We start from the raw sequence: 22,773 nt of genomic DNA on the forward strand, positions 1-22,773 counted from the left end.
AATTCATGAAGAAGGTCTATGGTAAACTGCCGTTGATTTACAATAAAACCTTGATCTTCTCTCAAAATTTCCATGCCAAGAAAATGATGAATTTGTCCTAGGTTTTTGACTCTGAATTCTGTGTTGAGAAAGCATTTGATATTGTCGAGTTCATACAAATCATTCCCAGTGAGGAGAATATCGTCGACATATACTGCTAAAATAGAAGTAAGTGTCCCATTTTGTTTGAAAAAGAGGGAGTAATCGTTTAAAGAGCAGGAATAGCCTTTGAAGGCTAAGGCTCCTGCAAGTCGAGCATACCACTGCCGGGAAGCCTGCTTTAAACCATATAGTGATTTCTTCAGAAGACAGACATGGTTAGGAGTAGGAGGTGTGAGTCCTGCTGAAAACTTCATAAAAACCTCTTCTTGGAGGTCACCATGCAAGAATGCATTGTTGACATCCAATTGTGAAACAGACCACTTCTTTTTAGCTGCAATGGTAAGTAGGCACCGGATAGTGGTCATCTTCACAACAGGTGAAAAAGTCTCTCCATAATCTATACCTTCTCTTTGTATATCCCCCCTCACTACTAGTCTGGCCTTTAGTCGTTCAATTTTTCCATTTGAGAGATGCTTTATCTTGTATACCCATTTGCAAGGTAAAGCTCTCTTTCCTTTAGGCAGCAGGACAACATCCCAGGTGTGATTGGTTGCCAAGGCCTGAAGTTCAGAGTTCATGGCCTCTCTCCATGCTGAATGTTGGGAAGCCTAGTTATAGCAGCTAGGATCAGTGATAGTAGAGAGGGAGTGGATTAGTTTCTAATTGTGGAGGGATAGGGAGGAGAAAGCATATCCTTTTGGCTTGTGAGGGTGAGCAAGACAAGTTGTCCATGGATCAGTGAATATTACACCATTGCAAATGTAATCTTTTAGGTATCCAGGTTCATGAGACATCCTGCTAGATCTTCTTGGTAGATCTGTGATAGGAGCAGGAGCAGGAGTATCTTGTGATGTAGGTGGAGATGTTTGTTGAGGTAGTGTGGATTCGGATTGGGGGCTGTAGATAAAGGTATTAGGTGGAGGTACTGATAGTGTAGCTGGGTAAAAAGGATCATGAACATGTGGGGCTGATTGATTGTGGAAAGTAGGATCATGATCTGAGGAAGAAGGGTAGTTCAAAAAAGTAGGTATGTGGGAGCTATTAGATGAGTTGAAAGGAAAATGTGATTCATGAAATCTGACATCTCTGGATACAAACACTTTCCTTGTATCAAGAGATAACAGTTTATACCCCTTCTGTTGTAAAGGGTATCCTAGCAGAACACAAGCAGTAGCCCTTTCATCAAACTTGTTTCTCCCTTGTCCCAGGGTAGAGGCATAACACAAACATCCAAAGTTCCTCAAATGGGCATAGGTAGGTTCTTGTCTACGTAGTACTACATAAGGTGTTTGTCCTTTTAGAACACTAGATGGTAGTCTATTAATGATATGAGTAGCAGTTAGAACAGATTCTCCCCAGTAAATCATTGGCAATTTTGACTGAAACATCAACCCCCTTGCAATTTCTAAGAGGTGTCTATGTTTTCTCTCAACAGTTCCATTTTGTTGAGGTGTAGCAACACAGGACAACTGATGTAAGATTCCCTGAGAAGCAAGAAATGCTGATTCCTGTGTTCCTTTCTCTAATTCTAAAGCATTGTCAGATCTGATCATTTTAACCTTGACATTGAATTGTCTCTCTACCATGGATAGGAAGCTTTTTAGTACAGGAAAAGCATTACTTTTAGTGCTTAGTAAGAATGTCCATGTCCCTCTACTGTAGTCATCTACTATGGTGAGAAAGAACCTGAAACCATTGTAAGTACTACACTTGTAGGGTCCCCAAATGTCTATATGAATGAGATAAAAAATATGTGTGGATTTTATGTTGCTAGTAGGAAAGGGTTGTCTAGTTTGCGTAGATCTAGGACATATGTCACAAACAAAATCAGAAGTGGATTCATATGGAAGAAAGCTTAAATGTTTCATTGCTGAAAATGGAAGATGTCCCAACCTTACATGCCAAAGTTTCACACTAGGAGTAGCATTAACATGTACTGAATTAAAAACTGAAAATGATTGTGGGATGGGATCTGGGGATACATCATTGGAACTATTTCTAGACTTGTCAGTGTTGGAATCCAATAAATAGAGTCCTTCTCTAACTTCACCAAAAACTTGAGGACTCCTCACTGAAGGGTCCTGCAAGAAACATCCAGTAGCAGTGAATAGGACATCACACTAAAACTGAACACAGAACTTATGAATTAAAAGTAAATTATACTTAAAGTCTGGCACAAGCAGTACATCAGTTATGACCTGCCCTGGCAAAATAGAGATGCTGCCTATATGGGTCACACTTACCTTGAAAGAGTTAGGCAAATTAATGTTCAAAGGCATAGGCAGGGGTTTTAGAAATAGGAAGGAATTGGGATCAAAACACATGTGTTCTGAGTCTCCTGAATCAATTATCCAAGTATTTTGCTTAAGATTAGTGGGCACAGAATTTGAGTATTTAAAGATGGTACCAGCTACTGCATTTGCATTGATTCCTGTGTGTGTCAATTTGCTTTGCTTGTACATTTGCATCATCTCTGCAATTTGCTGCTTGCTGAACTGTTCCTCAAAATTTCTATCACTGATTTCAGGATCTGTCCTCCTAATGTCTTTATCTGCTTGCTGAGTCAAAGTTGCATTTGCTTTAATCTGAGGCTGATAGTTTCTTGAGTTGGTGAACTCAAAATCTGCAGGAAACCCATGCAGTCTGTAGCAATTATCATGTACATGCCCTATTTTCCCACAATAAGTGCATGACAGGTTTGGATCATATTTCTTCTTACCCTTAAACCTGTTCTGTGATTTATCATGTCTCTGGTTCTGACCTGGATTGGTATACCTCTGGTATGTGTTTGTTCCTCTTATTGCTTGGTGTTTGAATCTCTGTGTATTCCTTCCCTGTCCACTAGCCATGAATGCTGCAAACTCAATAATTAGTTTGTTGTCCTGTTGTTTTGCTTGACTTGCTGCCAGAAATGATCCAGAATCAGTGATGTAGTTTGTGTTTGCATATACTTCCCTTTGATTCTCATCCTGCAGAAGCAATGAATATGCAACATCCATTCCAGGTAAGGGATTCATCATGAGTATATTTCCCCTTGCCTGGGCATATGCATCATTTAGTCCCATTAGGAATTGAATTAACCTTTGATCTTCTAGTGATTTTGTTAACTTTGCTTTCCCATCACAAGTGCACTTACATGAGCAACAAACAATTACATTTATCCCATCCAATTCATCCCATAGTCTCTTAAGTTTGGTGAAGTAACCTGCAATGTCACTATTCCCTTGTATTAAGCTTGTTAATTCCTTTTGCAGGTGGTAGATTTTGGCACCACTTGACTTGCCAAACCTCTGCTCCAGACTGTCCCAAACTTCCTTAGCAGTTTTGGAACTCATCACACTATCTGCAATATCCTTAGAGAGTGCATTTGATATCCAACATATGATCATGTCGTTAACACAACTCCATTGTTCAAAATCTGCAGATTCCTGTTCTGGAGCCCTACAGGTTCCATTGATGAAGCCAAGATTCTTCTTAGCTGATAAGGATAAGAGGATGGATCTCCTCCAACCTGGATATCCTTTTCCGTCGAAAACATTGTTGACCAGAGTCATACTAGGTGAGTCTGAGTTGTTTAAGTGGTAAGGATGGTTGTTTTCATACGTGGTTCCTTTCTCTCCACTTCCTGACTTAACTTGAGTTGCTTCAGGCATTTTGCTTCAATAGGGATTTGAAGATGATGATGATGATGCAGATTTTGAAAGTGATGATGTTGATACAAACACAGAATTGAATTGAGCTTAGGAATGCTCTGATACCATGTAAGAAATTAAAGAGAGGCTAAGACAAATTTTCTGTATCTGTATTGATACTATGTACATTGGTATATATAGAGTTATACAATAGAGACAAGAAGACATGGGCTACAAAATTTGTACAAAAATTATACTCTATTTGCCCATAACTGTATGGGCATAAATATATTAAATTGTACTATTTAAATTTGTTTGTGGTATATTATATATATATATATATATAATTGTATGTGGAGAGGGATGCTCCACGTGTATATGCCCAGGAATTTGTGCTGAAGAGTTTTGAAACTCTTCAGCTTCTTCTTCTGCTGTCCTCATTTTCTTTTCTTCTTCTCTTTCTCTTCTTTTGCTTTGTTCTTCAGCTTCCATCGCCTTCTTTCTTCTTCTTCTCTTCTTCTGTTTTGGCTTTGATGCAGTATTCCTTTTCTCCAACATATTTACCCCTTATAATATTTGGTGTTATTATTTAGTGTGGATATTATTATGGGTGGAATTATCATTTTCTAACAGAATTATGACTCTGAAAGGTCCTCACCCTCTTAGACACATGGTTCTAAAGATTAAATTTCAAAGTTCTACTAAAGATTGTTGGGAAAATGAGTTTAATAGCTCAAAAATAAGTATAATATTTTCTTTACTCTTATTAGTTATGAATCACCTTTAATACTCTTTATTGATTATTATATTTTAATAAACACAATTCTTAATATTACTCATATGAGTAACAAACATTTTTCTCTATGATTATTGTCATTAATATGACTTTACCGTTGAAGCCAATTTATGGGCATTAAGTCTAATAGACAAGGCTTTGTAGCTTAGATGAGTTTCTGATTATGAGTAATTTTGTTACCTATATATTATTGGAATCCTTTTCTTATTGGATATATATGAAGAGATAGAAATGAAGAGACCATATAATTAAAAAACAAGTTTTTCCTCCTACACAAATATATATTCTAGTGTTGGGTTTCTTTGTCATTTTTTGACTCTTAATTTTTACTAAAAGAGCTTGTTGAATATATCTCTATCCCGTGAAATATCTTTAAGGATAGTGTCTAGCATGCCTTAAGCTTTTGTGAATTCCTACAATTATTCATAGTAAAGTATTTTCCGTAAGATTTTCAATAAAGATTAGGTAGAAGAACTATAACTAAAATGCTTCGCCCCTCCCTTTGTACCAAAAAGCAAGTTCAAAACATAAAGATAATGATCTCGTCTATTATAAGCTACTAGTATATGTGCTAGCGCGATGCGCGGTTAATACTAAAGAGACTAATTATGTTATACATTATGCTCGAACGTATATTATACACTTATCTATATAAAATAATCATGGGAGGATTTTTTAATAAAAGAAATCAAAGAAATTAATATTTTTTTTTGAAGGGGGTGGGGGTGGGAGTGGGAGTGGGGTAACAAATATGTTTTAGATTTTATTTTTAAAAATTTCAATTTGGGCCATAATGATACTTTAATCTTTAACCTTCAACTAATACTAATAATTTATTTAATTTTTGCTATGATGAAATGTTTTGTCCAGAATTCTCAAACTAATGAGTGATAATTTAGATATAAGATTCTCACTCCTAATAATTTAAATATAAAAATAAAAAAAATAAAAAATTTAGATATATTTTTCACACTTTATTAAAAAAAATAGAAAAAGGAGAGAGTAAATGAAACAGTGTGAGAGATTCATATGTTAGCATGCGTTGCGGCGACGGTCCTCAATCGCCGATCTCGGGGGGCGTCCTTTGGAACTCCGCCTTATATATTCCATCCGGAAATATGTGATTATTTAAGAAATTAAAAAATATTAAATTTTCTTTTTATATTTAACATTGTCTAATTTTACTATTTTTACTTGTCTATTATATTAAAAATAAATTTTTACTTTCATTTTTTTCATTTACAATCAAGACATAATTTATCACTTGTTTTTTAACTTACTTTTTTTTAATTAACTATAGTCACTTCTCAATATATTTTTAAAATATTGAATTTATTACATTCAAATGGTGATATTATAAAATTGTCATTCTATTTATTATTTCATAAAGAATATGCCAAGTTAATACTGAACAATTAAAAATGAAGGGTGAGAGTAAATAGTGGGAACACATTGTTAGAAGAAACTTACAATACACTTCTTTACATCTTACGAAGAGAGTAGATTAGGATAATTCAGCCAAATAACTCTAGTCTTAATTAATATTATTAAATGATTTTTTTAAGGTGTGTAAATTTTTTTTAAAAATCACTTATTATGGACCAGAATGGCATATTATACTCCATTTATTTTACTTGACGTTTATATCAAAATAAATATTTTATTCTATTTGTTCATTTAAATAAATTAAGAGAGTTTTTCCCTCTCATATTGCCTTTAGTACTAAATATTTATATAAAATAGAAACAGTTAAATTTAGAATTTCAAAATAACATTAATAATAAAGTTACTTTAGTAAAATATACATTTAATTAAAGACAATATAGAATATATCAGATTAACAAGGATCAAGTAATATTAAATGGAGAGAGTAGGTGATGAGAAATATATATATATATATGAAAAATCTTGGTTTCATCGCAATATCATTATGCATCATATCACGACTTACAGAGGTGGTTTTGCATCGTGAATTGTCCAATTTGTTGACCATCAAGGACTTAAATTTGATTACATTTCTAAATTTAAAGAATTTTTTAGTCAGGTAATCGAAATGAACATATAATCTGCTGTACTAAGCTTCAGCCGTTATAAGTGAGGTTAAGGAAAAAGTTCATCCACAAAAATCTATTATACATGACCTTATTTTGAATTTCTGCCACGAGGTATGTATATGTTTTCCAAATAATGGGAAAGGGTGATTCATTTCATTTTTAAGCGCTAAGAGCCTAGTTAGACGATAGATATAAAAAGGGCAGTTCGGTGCATTAAAGCTCCTGCTATGCGCAGGGTTCGGGAAAGTGCCCGACAACAAGGGTCTATTGTACGCAGTCTTGCCTTGCATTTCTGCCAGAGGCTGTTTTCAAGACTTGAACCCGTGACCTCCTCGTCACATGGCAGCAACTTTACCAGTTAGACGATAGATATACTTCTTAATTATTATCCATATATGTACCTATTTGTATGAACTCTCGATTCTGTTTTCTCCCGGAGGATTCAATATATATAAACAACTAACCATACGAATAAGATTAAGGAGATTCAATATCTATTCTACATACATATAAAATAACTTTAATTTTATATATACAATATAATTTTTGAGCAAAGAGATTTTAATACTTGCACTCCTTAGCTCCATCTCTGCTGCTAAAGTAGTACTCTTTCCATCCTATTTTATGTGACACACATTTTCAGTCCGTCCTCAAAAGAATGTCACATTTTAATAATAATAATTTTAATTTTTTTTATCCTTAATGAAATGATTTATGGCCAAAACAAATAGCTAATGAACGGGATCACTTGCTAGTTGACGAGAATTATGTAGGTATTAGTAAGGCATGATACATAAAAATGCCCTTTAACTTGGTTTCAGCTGAACATCTATGCCCTTCAACTTTGGGTGTGCACAAGTAGGCACTTAAATTTATAAAAAATTGAACAAGTAGACACACGTATCTTACGTGGCATAATACACGTAGGACGCCAGTAGGACACAAAATTGTCATATAGGAAGTCATATAGCACGAATGTGTCTATTTGTTCAAGTTTTGGATAGTTAAAGTGCCTACTTGTACACTAATAAAATTATAGGTCATAGTTGTCAACTGAAGTCAAGTTAAGAGTCATATTTATGTATTATGCCTATTAGTAATACATGAATTAGTTACGAGGAAATTTTTATATTATTTATACGGATTTAGTTATTCCATCTTCTATCCTACATATAATTATACATAGATTACCTTATAACTTATACATGTATTAGTTATGTAGATTCATAATTATAAACCAAATATTGTATTAATTTTGTACATAGTTCTAGACAATTACCAAACATGGCATTACTTATGGAGGATCTAATACATGTATAATATTTCTCCTAACGAGCTACCCAACGCCCCCTTAGTGTTTTAGACCACATACTTCAAAAGTTTTCTTTTTTAAATAAAAAAAAACTTTATGTGAAGTCAAACTGTGCTACATAAATTGGGACCGAAGGAAATAATAACTAAAATGGTCAAGTATAATGAAACTAGTACAATAATCATATTAAAGAGTCCATGGATTAAAGAAATTATAATTAAGGGTCAAAACAGTAAAGTGAATTTAAGCAGAACACCAAGTGATAGTTGAAAACAATGAAGTACTCAAGGGATCAAGACAAAAAAGCCAATTAGTTTAACTTTAAGAATTAGGAATCTTGACGTTTAAGGAAGCTTTGCAAGTCGAACATCTCCATAAAACAGACTAGTTAATTTGCAATTTCCCATTTGACTGTTTTTTTTTTTGGTATAATACATAAATATGCTCTTTTTTTTTAACTTGATCTCAATTGACATCTAGCTTTTCAACTTTAAGTGTGCACAAGTAGACACTTAAATTTGTATAAAATTGAATAAGTTGACACATGCGTCCTATGTGGCATAATACATGTAGCGCACCATGCAGGATGTCGAGTAGGACGCGAATTGTCACATAAGATGCCAAGTAAGATGTGTGTATCTACTTGGTCAACTCTATACAAGTTTAAGTGTCTACTTGTGCACACCCAAAATTAAAGGATATAAATGTTAGATGAGACCAAGTAATGAGTGCGAGTCCCGATACTCCGATTGTGCTGTCCGTCAGTACACGCTTTATCATAAATGGGATTCACGCAGAGAGGGGAAAGGCAAAGCGTACGTTTATGTATTATGTCTTTTTTTTCCTAACATATGGTGGAAAAAGAAATTGCAGAAACATTCACGGACCAACAAATCTTCTAAGTACTTAGCTCATTTTCTTCTTAACTTTTGGAGCAAACTACAGTAATAGGATGTGGTGTCCCAAGAAACTGCAATTGCCTTCATTTTTGTCATCTTTTCCTTCTACTTTGGCTTACTTGATTTTCATCCCTTTGGTTCTTGTTTTAGTTCTTGCTTGTGCTTTAGGCCCTCAGAGTTCTTATGTACTATCATTTAATTCTTCTTCTTGGACATGGAGATCAGTTGGATTATTGAGCTCTTATTCATTAAGGTCTTTGACAAGTCATGAAGAGAAAGATCAGCATTTGCAAGTAGTTGGCCTAGTTACTTTCAACAACTCATTTCATCAGAAACAAGCAGCAAAAGACTCATTTTCTAAAGTAATTTCACTTGTCCTTGTTATTATTTTATTCTGTTTTCCATATATATGAGGTAATTACTTATCTAATATTGTTGATTTGTCGTGTGTTTTGCTACCTTTTTAGGAAGGAGTTGAAGATATTTGGAAGGATGAAATGAATGACGGAGAAGAGCATAGCGATGAAACGACTGGAATAGTTAAAAGGTATAACAGGTTGGAAAGGCTTGAGGCTATTTTAGCAAAAGCAAGGTCATCCATAAGAGAAGCTGCTAGAAATAGAAGCATGATATCGAATCATCAAGATCCTGATTATGTTCCTCAAGGTCCTATTTATCGTAACACAAATGCCTTTCACAGGTAATATTTCTATGAAGTATAGTAGTAGTAGTAGTAGTAGTCGCGTTCATTTTACATTGACATACTTAATGTTTTTGCTTATGTGTTGTACTACTAGGAGCTATCTTGAAATGGAAAAGAACTTCAAGGTATATGTGTATGAGGAAGGTGAACTTCCAATATTCCATAATGGTCCATGTAGGAGTATATATTCAACAGAGGGAAGGTTCATTTATGAAATGGAAAAGGGAAATATGTACAAAACAAAAGAACCAGAGGAGGCCTTGGTGTATTTCCTCCCATTTAGTGTGGTTGTGATGGTTAGATACCTATATGTCTCTGGTGGCCATGGCAGGCATGCCATTGGTAGAACAGTTGCTGATTATATTCATGTCATTTCTTCAAGACATTCCTTCTGGAATACAAGTCTTGGTGCTGATCACTTTATGCTCTCCTGCCATGATTGGGTAAGCAAAACATTTTGAAGTTGTCAAGTTTTCCTTCATATTAGAGTTTAACTTCTATGCATTGATGTGTAAAAAGTTTTTAAACAATCAAGTTATCTAAAAGATAACTAGAGGTAACTGTTTATAATACATGAGTAAAAATCTTTTACTTTGTCAGTATGTATAAGCTAAATCCTTCTAATGTGAAAAGTTTTATATCTACCATTGAGATCAAAATGTGTTTTTTATATGAGAAGTACAATCCATTTTCAGGGGCCACACGTAACTTCATACGTGCCACATCTCTTCAACAATTCAATAAGAGTTCTATGCAATGCTAATACATCAGAAGGGTTTAATCCTCGGAAAGATGTATCATTACCTGAAATTAATCTCAAGACAGATGATACAATAGGACTCATTGGAGGTCCATCCCCGTCAAGACGATCAATTCTTGCTTTCTTTGCTGGTGGTTTACATGGTGCCATAAGGAACAAACTGATGCAACAATGGAAAGGAAAAGACAAAGATGTTTTGGTTTACGAAGAACTTCCACCAGGAAAATCTTATGAATCTATGTTGAAAAACAGCAAGTTTTGCCTGTGCCCGAGTGGCTATGAGGTTGCAAGCCCGAGAGTTGTTGAAGCAATTTATGCAGAATGTGTCCCTGTGTTGATTTCAGATGGTTATGTGCCACCATTTAGTGATGTCTTGAACTGGCATGCGTTTTCCGTGAAGGTGGCTGTGAAAGACATACCGAACATCAAGAAGATATTGATGAGCATTTCTCAAACTCAGTACTTGAGAATGCACAGGAGAGTGAAAGAAGTTCAAAGGCATTTTGTGATGAATGGACCTCCAAAAAGATTTGATCTTTTTCACATGATTGTTCACTCTATTTGGCTAAGAAGATTGAATATAAGAGTTCAGGATTAGGCACTTTAATGTAGGTTGACAGGCCGGAAATCCTTCACAAGTGATCAATTTTGACCATTTGTAGGCACTTTAATCTTTCTGACACATTATTTTGCCTTTTGCACTTAATTCTTGTAAACTACTGCTCTCAATTTTGGAAAAGATGTGCACTGGTAAAATAATAAAGCCAGCATCTTCAAGTCTATTTTCAGATTTTACTGTAATATGATCTAAACAACCAGTCAAGATATGATATATGTCATATTTTTGTAGCAACTGAAATATTTTGCATAAACCAAAAAAGAAATCAAATTCCTAATTTCCGTCGAGTGAACTAGGTGCATTCACAGGTTTCCTTCAGTCATGTATGTTCTTGGATGCCAGTATAGGATCCTATCTGTAGCATGTCTCAAGTGAACACTTTGTAAATATTCAGACTAGATTCAAAGCATGAATTGAACTTTAAATACAATGATTCAGACTTTCAAAATGTGAGTAAATCTCCAAAAACAGTTTTCTTACATAGTTGCTAGTTTGTGTAAGCAATATAAAATCATCTACAGTTAAAAAAATATTAAGAGGAAAGTACAGTTTAATCTACAACGTAATGTGAACTATTTTTCAAGTTCAGGAAAGAATGAACACATTTTTTTTTCCATCCCACTATGTGTACAATTTTCCCACCTTCCACCACAAGAATTCTAGACAAAAATAAAATAAAATCAAGCATCAGCACATCTTGTTGGTGCATATCCCAGTCTGGACCTCTTGGTGTCATATAAGATATGAAAATTCTGCTGTTGATAGTTTCCAATTATCGACAAAGCAGACCGAGGAGTCCCAAGAATTGCCAAACAAACAATATCCTCTGGTTCGAGTTTGATGAAGTAGTTCTCTACAGGGAAATTCCATACAGCTCCATCACCAAAAACAATTCCAAACGAGGGAAATTCCACGTTCTTCACTCCAGACACATTGTAACATGGATTCAAAATAGGAAAGTCTTGTACAATGGGATAGCCCTTGACCTTCTTGACAAATGCCTCTTTTATAATCTCATAGGCTGGTTCTGCAAAGTAACTCAATGTGGTTCCTGAATCAATGATTGTACCACCAGCACCTTCTGGAGACAAATTCCACGTCTCCTTCGGTATATTCAGTACCTCTCCTCCAACTATGATAGATTTTATCTGCACATAGTAGAAAGTTTCCACAGGATTTTCTTTGCCACCAACCAATGAAGTAAAGTTCAATTGTGGATGCTTCAAAAGGTCCTTATCTTCACCAAAAATCAATTTGCTGCTTACACTAGAATTGCTATTCCTATTCACAAGGCAGTATGAAAAAGAATGACCATATAAAGATTGAAGCTGAGAGGCAAATGAAAGTGGCCCTCTCCCAAGTCCTAACAAACCAGCAGCACCATGAAACAGCCCTCTATTCCAATGACCACAACCAAACATCACATCTTCCACCTTCTTAAATTCGCTCCCACTTGGCGTAGTGAGGTTAACAGTAAACGTTTCTAGCGCGAAATCGCCAGTCGTATTGGAGCTATCACCATACCAATAGTAATAAGGGCAAGTCTGATTCTCAGACTTGCAAGGCTGTGGAGGATTAGGGGATGTAACAAATTGACACCTTGGATCATGGCAACTTATATTTCTAAAAGAACTAGAGTCTTTAGGATCATAATGAGGGCCATTTTGTTCAAAACAATCATAACAAGGAACACATTGAATCCAATTAAGATCACTACCAGTATCAAGAATCAAAGAGAAGTGCTTAGGAGGTGTACCAACAAAGACATCCATGAAGTACTCTCCTGAACCAAGACTCACCCCTGACTCCAAAGTTGCCATGAGCTTGCCAGATAGTTCATAGGACAAAGATTCCGGTGGCAGCGAGGCGGCTGCCGGAGCATGAGCAATTTCATGTTTTTCACTACTTTTTGCAAGTCTTGAAATGGTATTCTGATTTTTCTTCTCTACAATCCTTGTATGCAATGTCTGAATCCTACTCAAATCCCTAAAAACTGAGTCTTTAGCCTCAACTTTTTGACCAGCTGATCTGTGCCTTAAATGAAACTTCACAGATTCTTTTTGCTGGTTAGAAACATTTGATTCATCAGACCCATCTAGTTCTTGAGCTACTGAATGGGTTGTTGATTTCTCAGAAACTCCATAGTTGCAATCTGAGTTTGCAGAAGAAGAAACAGCATTGAAGCTTGGATGCTCAGGAAATTCAATCCCAGAAGCACTAAAATTCAGATTTGTAAAACTGTAAAATCCTCCAGAGGCCACCACACAAGCAGAGGAAAACAAGAATATAAACAACAAAATGAAAAAAAAGAATTTTGTCACCATCACTAACACTCCCAAAATCCTTCCTTTTTTTTTACTTTATTTTTCGGTCTTCTTAAACAAAAATCAAGATAGTATCACTAAATTAAAAATCCCCAAGAACCCAAAAACAAAAGTTGGATTAGAACTTAGTAAGACGTATGAAATAGGAAAAATCCTCTCTTTTTTTACCTTTCTTCTTCTCTCTACTTAAACTGCAGAAAATAAATAAAAAAAATCCCCGAGAACCCCGAAAAATGCGTTGAGCTATCAAAATAAGGAAATTGAGGGACAATTTTGTAGTGGGGAACGGAGAAAAGAAAAGGAATGAGACAAAAAATTAAGTAAAAAATACTAGGACCAATAAAGAGGGTGATTTGGGTGTTGGCGTATGAGCTTTGTTTGTAGAAAGAATTAAAAAAAAAAATGTAAGGAGTTGAAGTTTGAATAACGACTTTGAATGTCGTCGTCTGGCTTTTCCATCTACCAGTGTCCACTTACGCGCTTTCCACAGGTCTCACGTATATTTTAATGGTAATAACACACCTACGTACATACCTTTAGATATTTTCTCTTAATTCTCCCTAAATTTATTTTTATTTGTCTACAATTTCACATATTTCTTCAGAAATAATAGTGAATAAATAAAAGTAAATAAAGAAATTATTAAGTAATTATATAATCATTTGCTAGTTGGTTTGGAGATGGGTTTGCATGTATTAAATTTTACATAAATAATATCACTATTCATGTATAAAATTAATACGATATTTTGCGTTATAATTTTAAAAAATCTCATTTTAGTTGTCATGATTTTCTTTTTCAGAGTCAAACTATATGAACTTTGACTAACATTTTAAGATATATTTTTTTGTTATATTGATATGAAAAAATTGTAACTTATAATACTTTTCGTATAGTTTTTGGATATCTAATTTTTTATTTTAGTATATTGAGTTAAAGTAATATAATTTAACTTTGAAAATTAGTCAAATTGACTTTCGAAAAGCAAAACATGACAGCTAAAATGGGACGGAGGAAGTACAATAAATCATTATATGTTTGTTTTTATAGTAAACTCATCCCCCCCCCCCCCTCCTGCCAATTAAAAAAAATACATTTAAATGTATAATGTATTAATTGTATTCAATCAAATATAGGTGAGAGGTTTGTATTTTATATCAATTGTATTCAAAAAATTATATTTGTATTTTGTATCAAGTATATTTATATTCATATGAATACAATATGCATTCATCTCATCTGTCAAATGTATTATGTATCAATTATATCCAATCAAATATAGGCAAGAGATTTGTATTTTATATTAATTATATTCGAGTTATTCAAAAAACTAAATTTGTATTCAATTGTATTTGTATTCTGTATTTTTGTATCCGTGGTACAATGAATACAACATGTATTCATCCTTTCTCTTTCCTTTCTTGATCTCGCTCGCCTCTCTCCTCATAATATATATTTATTTGATACAAATCAGTTTGTTTTTATATTTTTTTCTCTGAAATCTACGAACAAATACAAAAATACAAATGCATAGTAAACCAAAGTGTAGTTGCGAATTGTAATTAGTGAACTGTAGTTAAGGAGTCCTATTTATAGACTAATGTTTGTTGTTTTTAAAAGTTTTCCTTATTGAAACCATCCATAGCTAACCTCACACACCTCCGCACTGATATATCCGTGAATCCTATCTGCACATATACAAACCACCTTAATTAGTCTTGACTCCCGCATCTTGTCCTCTATTGGGGCCATTCCTACCTTATCCCGAATATCTTTATTCCTAATTTTGTCCCTCCTAGTATGCTCACTCATCTACCTCAACATCCTCATCTCTAATACTTTCATCTTCTGAACGTAAGAGTTCTTAACTGGCAAACACTCCAATTCATACAACATTTTCAGTCTAACCATTACTCTATAGAATTTTTCTTTAAGTTTTAGTGGCACATTTTTATCACACGAGACTCTAAATGCGAACCTCCATTTCATCCACGCTGCATCTATACGATGTTGACATCATCATCAATCTCCCTATTTTGCTTGGATAATAGATCTAAAATACTTGAAACTTTCTCTTTTCAGAATGACTTGTGTATCTAGTTACACTAACCTCATGGGTTACAATACTGAACTTGTACTTGAAGTATTCTGTCTTGGTTCTACTCAATTTGAACCCTTTATATTCTAAAGTACCTCCAAAGTTTCAACTTAGCATTAATTTCACCTCAAATCTCGTCAATCAAGACTATGCCAAGGACATGTGGTTTTCATGTTAGATTATGTTGATGATCACTTAGAGAAAAAACTAATGGAGCGAAGCCACTTCCAATTATATGATTTTGGAAGAATTTGTTTTCTTTACGTAAGGAGAATTAGATTTTAAAGTATTGTTTTTAAAAATTTGTTTATCTTAGTTAAGTACTATTTAAACAGTTAAAGAATATTTTATTTTATTAAATTTTTCAAGTATATTTTGAATTATTAACTATTATGATTTATAATACTTTTTATGTAGTCTTTAATTAATATGTATATTTTATTTCTAAAAAAGTTAAAGATTCTATGTTTATATTCATATTGATCATTAATTAATTTAATTATCTCACGTCAAATTAAGACAAATAAATTAAATCAAAGAAATTACTAGTTTTTTGGACAAAAAATAAGAAAATAGAAATGATTTTTCAAAACATTGTTTTTGTACAGACAGTCAACTTGAAGAAAAAGGTCCTACAGCTTCTAGTTGTCTTTGACAATGTCAGTCACTTCTCGTGATGCCACGCAATGCAAGGATGGTAATTTTCTTTTCTTTTTTTCTCTTCCTTTTGGAGCAAAATGACTTGATTAATTTACATGGAATTGTTTGGTAGTTAATTAAAATTATACATGTATTAATAAGGTATAAATTAGCTATGTGAGAATTTATATATTATTTAGGTACGATTTAGTTATTTATATATTAATTATTTCACTTTTTATTATGCATAAAAATAATATACATATTTCTTAATAACTAATACATGTATTAGTTATATATTTTTTAAAATTATAAATTAAACATCGTATTGATTTTATATGTGAATAACTTACCTCTTAACCAGCAGTCAAACGTGATATTACTTATGCAAGATTTAATACTTGCATAACTCACCTCCAAATCAGCTACCACATGACCCTTATTGTTTACACTTTAAGGTACCCTTCATTTTAATTTATATGTAATTTGATTAAGCATAGAGTTTAAGAATTTTTTTAATGTTTTAAAATTTGTAAATGTATCATGATTTTTTTTTGAATAATTATAAAAGCACGATAATTTTTTGTAATTTTTTTTATAGAATTGTTACTTTTTAAATGAACTAATAAAAAATTGTGTCATATTAATTGTGACAAAGCGAGTAGTATATATAATTATACACTCTATTGATCAAATCCAAGCTAGTTATCATTACAATAGCGGTATAAGGTACAATTTTGCATATGAATTCGGTGAAATGCAATTGTTTTAACCCAATCTTTATATTTGTGTTAAAAAATCTACTTCATATATATAAAATAATTTATTCAAATTTCAATAGGTCGTCTCTTCTAAAATCTAAAATCCTAATTTCACCTCTAATTGCAACCCTGCAATTTATGTCCGTAATCATGTATTACCCAGCTTAATTAATTAACCTGGTATAGAAACCTATTTAACTCTGCGAACATATATTATATACAGGCTGCTATTTATTAATCAATTCTGTTCCTGTCTTGAAGAATTAAGAAATTAATTTCAGTTTAAACATAAAAATATATACTTAAGTAACTGCTTGTTTACACTAGGAATTGGTTTGTTAGAAATAAAGAAATATAATTTTAATACAAAACTATTGCAAGCAATATGTTTTGGGCACAAGTTGTTGGTCAATTTTTGGGAACAACTCTTTTTTCCTTTTTTGGGTCAAGGTCATCATGAGAAATTTAATCGGTTTATAAAAGACGAAGTAATTAATTACAATTAGGGATAAAATCAATTTTAATTCTTTAGTTAGTACTCGTATTAGTAAATTCTAATTTTAGTCCTTCTAATATTCAATCAGCGATTTGATTTTTGAATTTAGGAAATGCATATTTTTTTGTCACTTTGAAATTTACACACAAGATATAGTAATTTATATAGTACTATTATCTTATCTTCAAATAAGAAGGAACACTACAAATTTAATATAATATATAAGTAGTTCGATGATTTATTGATAAGGATTCACAAGCAATAAGATAAAACTGTACATTCTAATAAATTGAAGATTAAAAATATTAATTAACCAGATATAACAAAGATTAAAGGGATAATACACAAGTACTCCCTCAACTATAACCGCAATCGCTAGAATACACATTAACTATGCATGAGTCTTATTACCCCTCAGAATTATTTCAAAGTGTAATAAACACATCCTTCAATGCTGAGGTGGCACAGAGAGTGTGTTCACTCTCTTGGAGGCATGTGAGAGACGAAAAACAAGTATTAAAATCTGATTAATTTGGACGCATGTCCATTTTCAATTGGACATTTTCTTTATTAAGTAATACACGTAATTAGTTAACATTAAAACTGTCACGATCCAACCCACTGGGTCATGAGGATACCCACTCAATGACATAAGCAGGAGAATTCATAACCCCTTATATAAAAAGCATTGCGGAATTTAAATCAAAACTTGAGTAAATAAACCAAATGTATATAGAAATCTGTAATAATACACTTGTACAAAAATGACATATAAAACCCCATGGATGCAAGTCTAAAACAAGAACAAGAGCTCTAAAAGTAGTAATAAAATAAAGGAACAATGACTCAGCTTCTACCATAAAGAAGGAAAATAGAAATTACTGGAGGATCGTCTTCGTCTTCACCTAAGAAACATAACTGACCTGACAACCAGACTATGCCAAGTGGCATAGCAAAAGTAGTATCAATACAAACAACAGGTACCTGATAGGCATCATCGTTCAATCTGATACCTATCATATAGTATATGAATAAAAAAATAAGAGAGATCATAATAATTAAACTTTATTAACTTGTCCACCACAACCAATAGTGTCAGGACCCATAATCGGGTGTGATGACATTCATCTCAACCCAATTTTGGGTCGTGACAAAATAGTATCAGAGCCCCAAATTCACAGGTCTCACGTGTATACAAGCCGAGTCTAGGTAGAGTCTTGAGGATCAGTATGGAGACGTCTATACTTATCTTCGAGAGGCTATGAGGACTTTTAGGAAATATTCTCTTTTGTTCTTTCACTTTTTATAGTGCATAGTTACTTATATTGGTACTGAATTATCACGTGTCCTTTTTGACAGATGCCTAGGACCAGAGCTACGGCTAGTGGTAGAGGAGGGGAGGCACTTCCGAGGTTGATTTTGGGACCCCAACTAGGGGTAGAGATAGAGGCCGAGCTAGAGGCCGTGGTCATGGAGTGGCGGCAGGTAGAGGCCGTGCCCAAGGAACGGCACCAGCTAGAGGTCATGTTAGAGAGGCTTCTTTTGAGCCACAAATTGATGCTACAAAGGAACAGGTCCCTCCAGAGCTTGCTACTGTACCATTGCTTCAGGCCACTTTAATGCAAGTATTGAATACGCTCGAATGATTTAATCAGAGTGTGGGGGAGATAGATACACCCTATGATTCTCAGACTAGAGTAGGGGCTTAGACCCTAGGGCAACATCAGATTCTAGTTGTTCGGGGTCCAGTGGGCCAGCCACTTATGGGCCGTAGAGCTGGTGAGGGTGGAGTACAGGTAGGGGGTGCTCAGGCTGCACCTGTAGTCATATTGACTGACGACGAGCAATGCCGATATGAGAGGTTCTGAAAAATAGACCCACCATAATTTTAGGGTGGAAAGACTGAGGATGCATATGAGTTCCTGACCATGCTCCGAGAGTTATTGGAGACAGTGGGGTTAATTGAGACTCATGGAGTTCGTTATATTACACTTCAGTTACGTGGTCCAGCGAGAGAATGGTGGAAAGTGTATCTGAGTTCCAAGCTAGTTGGATCACACTAGGTGACTTGAGATGAGTTTGCTAGTTTTTTTATGACCATTTCATCCCTTGGAGTGTGAGGGAAGAGAGTCGATTATGATTTGAGAGTTTGAGGCAGGAGGGTCTTATGGTTGCTGAGTATGAGACTCGTTTCAACTAATTGTCCAGACATACCATTGTTGTCCTTCCTGATGAGACAAAGCGGATTCGCATATTTATGCAAGGACTAAACTATTCCATTCATACCATAGTGTTTCGACCCACCCATGAGGGTGCTTCTTTCCAGTCTATTGTGGGTATCGCTAAGGAGGCGGAGTTAATGGAGAGAGAGGAGTTCAGGGACCCTAAGAGGGCTCGTGCTTTTGGTCAGTTTTCGGGTACCTGATCTAGAGGTAGAGGGTCCTATAGAGGAGGTGGTTCCTTCCAGCGTAGAGGACCAGTTCATGCATCTAGGCCTATTTCTGAGGATGGTCAGACACATCGTGGGTCCTACAGTACAAGTCATAGTTACCAGGTCACAGCAGAGGCTGGTGAGCCGGGGTGGTTATACAGGTTCCTCAGGTTCATTATAGGTTTTCGCACGGGGAAGCATGTTATACTTGTGGAGATCCAGATCATCTTTTATGGCAGTGTACATCTCAGGGTCGAGGAAGAACCTAGCCTAGTTCCTCAGTTTCAGTTAGTGGACCAGAGCCGCCGATCAGAGGTTGAGGTATAGTCCAGACTAGTAGAGGTGGTCGCACTCCTAGTAGGGGTGCTGGTGGTGATATAGTTCCTCAAGGAGGAGGTAGAGGTGTTGTGCAGGTCGGAGGTGGTAGGGGAGCTTATTGTTATACTTTTTCGGAGAGACCCGAGGTTGAGGCTTCCGACGCAGTTATCACAGGTATCGTCCCAGTCTGTCATAGACCTGCATCTGTGTTATTTGATCCAGGGTATACAGTTTCATATGTGTCTATCTATTTTGCATCTAACTTTGATTTGATATATGATCATATACCCATGCCTGTTCATGTTTCTACACCTGTGGATGAGCCCTTAGTGGTGGATCGAGTGTATTGATCCTGTCTTGTTTCCTTGGTCGGGTGTGATACTTAGATAGATATGATTATTCTAGGGATGGTAGATTTTGATATGATATTGGGTATGGATTGTCTTTCTTCCTATCGTGCTATTCTTGATTGTTATGCTAATACTGTCACCTTAGCGATACCTGGTGCCACGAGGATTGAGTAGAAGGGTACTAATGACTCATATCCTAGTAAGGTTATCTCATGTATTTGTGCTAAGAGGTTGATTGATAGAGGGTGTATGTCTTATTTGATGTTTATTCGGGATACCAGTATTAAGTCATCTCCTATGGAGACTATTCCGGTGGTTAAGGAGTTTTCTGATATATTTCCTACTAATCTTTCTGGTGTTCCTCTGGATAGGAAAATTGATTTTGCTATTGACTTAGAGCCTGGTACTAAACCCATTTCTATTCCTCCATAGCGCATGGCTCCAGTTGAGTTGAAGGATCAGTTGCAAGACTTGTTGAGTAAGGGGTTTATTCATCCTAGTGTGTTGCCTTTGGGTGCACCGGTTCTGTTTGTAAGGAAGAAAGATGGGACTATGAGGATGTGTATTGATTATAGGCAGTTGAACAAGGTAACTATTAAGAACAAGTATCCTCTTCCCCGTATAGATGCTAGTATTTCCTTATTATGAGCGTTGGGGAGTAATAAGAATTGGAGTGAGTTATTAACTGTATGAGTGATCTTAAAAATGAATATGAGGGGTATTGATGTGATCGATGTGATGAGATTATTGACTTATTTTGGACATGTGAAATGACTATATTGATATGAGATATGAAAATTATTATTTATATCATACTATTATTGTGACTTATATGAACCTTAATTGATTGCATTGGTTCTGATATACTGTGCTAAGACTGGAAAAAAATATGAAATATAAGTGTCGGGCCACATGCTCCGTGGCAGGTATTATGAAATAAGGGGTCGGGCCACATGCTCCATGACAGGTATTATGAAATAAGGGGTCGGGCCACATGCTCTGTGAAAGGATATGTATATTGAGGAGATGGGCCACACGCTCTGTGGCAGATTACATGGACAGAAATGTCCCACATGGGTTTCGGACTATAATTCAGTGGATGTGTACCGATAGGACAGACATGCATCATTTCATTGCATTGCATCACATCTTTTTGATATTTGTGAATTCGTGTTTACCCCTTATTTCTCTGTATATGCTGAACTTGACTTGATATGATTCATTTGATAAGACTATTGATGAGTACTCGTGGACTGTATTATTATTATTATTGTACAAAATATAGAGTTGGGCCGGTTTTATGCAAGTTGTAGATAAAGAAGTTCGGTTGGGAGAACAGGAGTACTTGTATCTATTGAGCTTTGCTTAGTTTTAGTTGTCCACTTGCTAAGTACCGTGTTGTTTGGTACTCACCCTTTGCTTCTACACTTGTGTAGGTTGTGAGCCCGAACTTGCTTGATCTCCTAGTATTTTCTACCACATCCGAGGCTATCATCTCGAGTGTTGAGGTAGCTGTTACATCTATTTAGAGGACACCTCTTACTCTTTTAATATGTTTTAGTCTTATTTTAGAAACAAAGATATTGTGACTGTATTTTCTTTCGTACTTCGGTAATATATTAGTAGCTTGTACACGTGACAACCAGTCTTGGGGGATTTTGAGATTATCTATTTGTTTTTTTACTAAGTCAAACCTTGCTTTATCTCATTTACTTCCGTATTTACTTTTCATTGGGTTTTAGGCTGACTTGTCTCGGTGAGTTAAGATGAGTGTCATCACACCCGATTTTGGATTATGATAAATAGGTACATTCCTTACCCTTATCCTTACCCTTACCCTTAAGGTCTTCACCACTCTACACTCCAGAGATTCACTACTCACTCTAGTTACAATTTAAGGTCTGTGGGTTATGGGCCCACCTTACTACTGTTCATTCACTCTAACTGTCTCCATCTAATAATCTTAACCACTTAATGATTTCACCCAACCATCAATGGTCTTAGTCCAACTATCTTACACCTAAGGCATAGCCCTCCAGCAACCAAACTTTCTCACTCCACCCGATTTTAGGTAACCACTACAGCTACCATAGTTAACCGTGGAATTCTCAATAACAAAACTCCCTGTCAACAAGACTATCCACTTCTAAGCCTATAAATATAGAATACGTTTATAACACATATGACCCATCAAGGCCTAATACAGCCCATCCTCTTACCCACCAATAAGTTTGTTCAGACTCACAATTCTTTATAACTAACACACCTCAACTCAAGAATTTGTTATAGGTTCTTAATCCATGGCGCACTTGCCACTAACCTTATATTACATGGAAATACAGATATCATCAGGTCCTCTCATGGAACCATACATACATACACATACTTGGCCCTCTCAAGGGACCCAATTCAGTCACATTTGTGTTATAACGTGACACCC

At 34.9% G+C, this 22,773-nt stretch overlaps 3 protein-coding genes across 3 annotated transcripts; 1 reads left to right on the forward strand and 2 right to left on the reverse strand.

Annotated features, from left to right (window-relative positions):
• Window positions 1-800: 800 nt before the first annotated feature.
• On the reverse strand, window positions 801-3,794 carry LOC129892716 (uncharacterized). Its single transcript, XM_055968288.1, has 3 exons — window positions 2,385-3,794; window positions 2,035-2,222; window positions 801-1,827 (listed from the first exon to the last, which is right to left on the reverse strand). The coding sequence occupies exons 1-3, from the start codon at window positions 3,792-3,794 to the stop codon at window positions 801-803; spliced, it is 2,625 nt and encodes an 874-aa protein (XP_055824263.1).
• Window positions 3,795-8,777: 4,983 nt separating this feature from the next.
• LOC129892311 (probable glycosyltransferase At5g03795) lies at window positions 8,778-11,109 on the forward strand. Its single transcript, XM_055967876.1, has 4 exons — window positions 8,778-9,196; window positions 9,302-9,534; window positions 9,632-9,980; window positions 10,233-11,109. Exons 1-4 carry the CDS (start codon window positions 8,888-8,890, stop codon window positions 10,893-10,895), a joined length of 1,554 nt encoding a protein of 517 aa, XP_055823851.1. The 5' UTR covers window positions 8,778-8,887; the 3' UTR covers window positions 10,896-11,109.
• A 186-nt stretch (window positions 11,110-11,295) lies between these two features.
• On the reverse strand, window positions 11,296-13,710 carry LOC129893091 (aspartyl protease family protein 2-like). The gene has a single exon (XM_055968587.1). It carries the CDS (start codon window positions 13,238-13,240, stop codon window positions 11,597-11,599), a length of 1,644 nt encoding a protein of 547 aa, XP_055824562.1. The 5' UTR covers window positions 13,241-13,710; the 3' UTR covers window positions 11,296-11,596.
• Between the last annotated feature and the right edge of the window lie 9,063 nt (window positions 13,711-22,773).

Source organism: Solanum dulcamara, chromosome 6 (assembly GCF_947179165.1).
Source record: "Solanum dulcamara chromosome 6, daSolDulc1.2, whole genome shotgun sequence".
Lineage (NCBI taxonomy): Eukaryota > Viridiplantae > Streptophyta > Magnoliopsida > Solanales > Solanaceae > Solanum > Solanum dulcamara.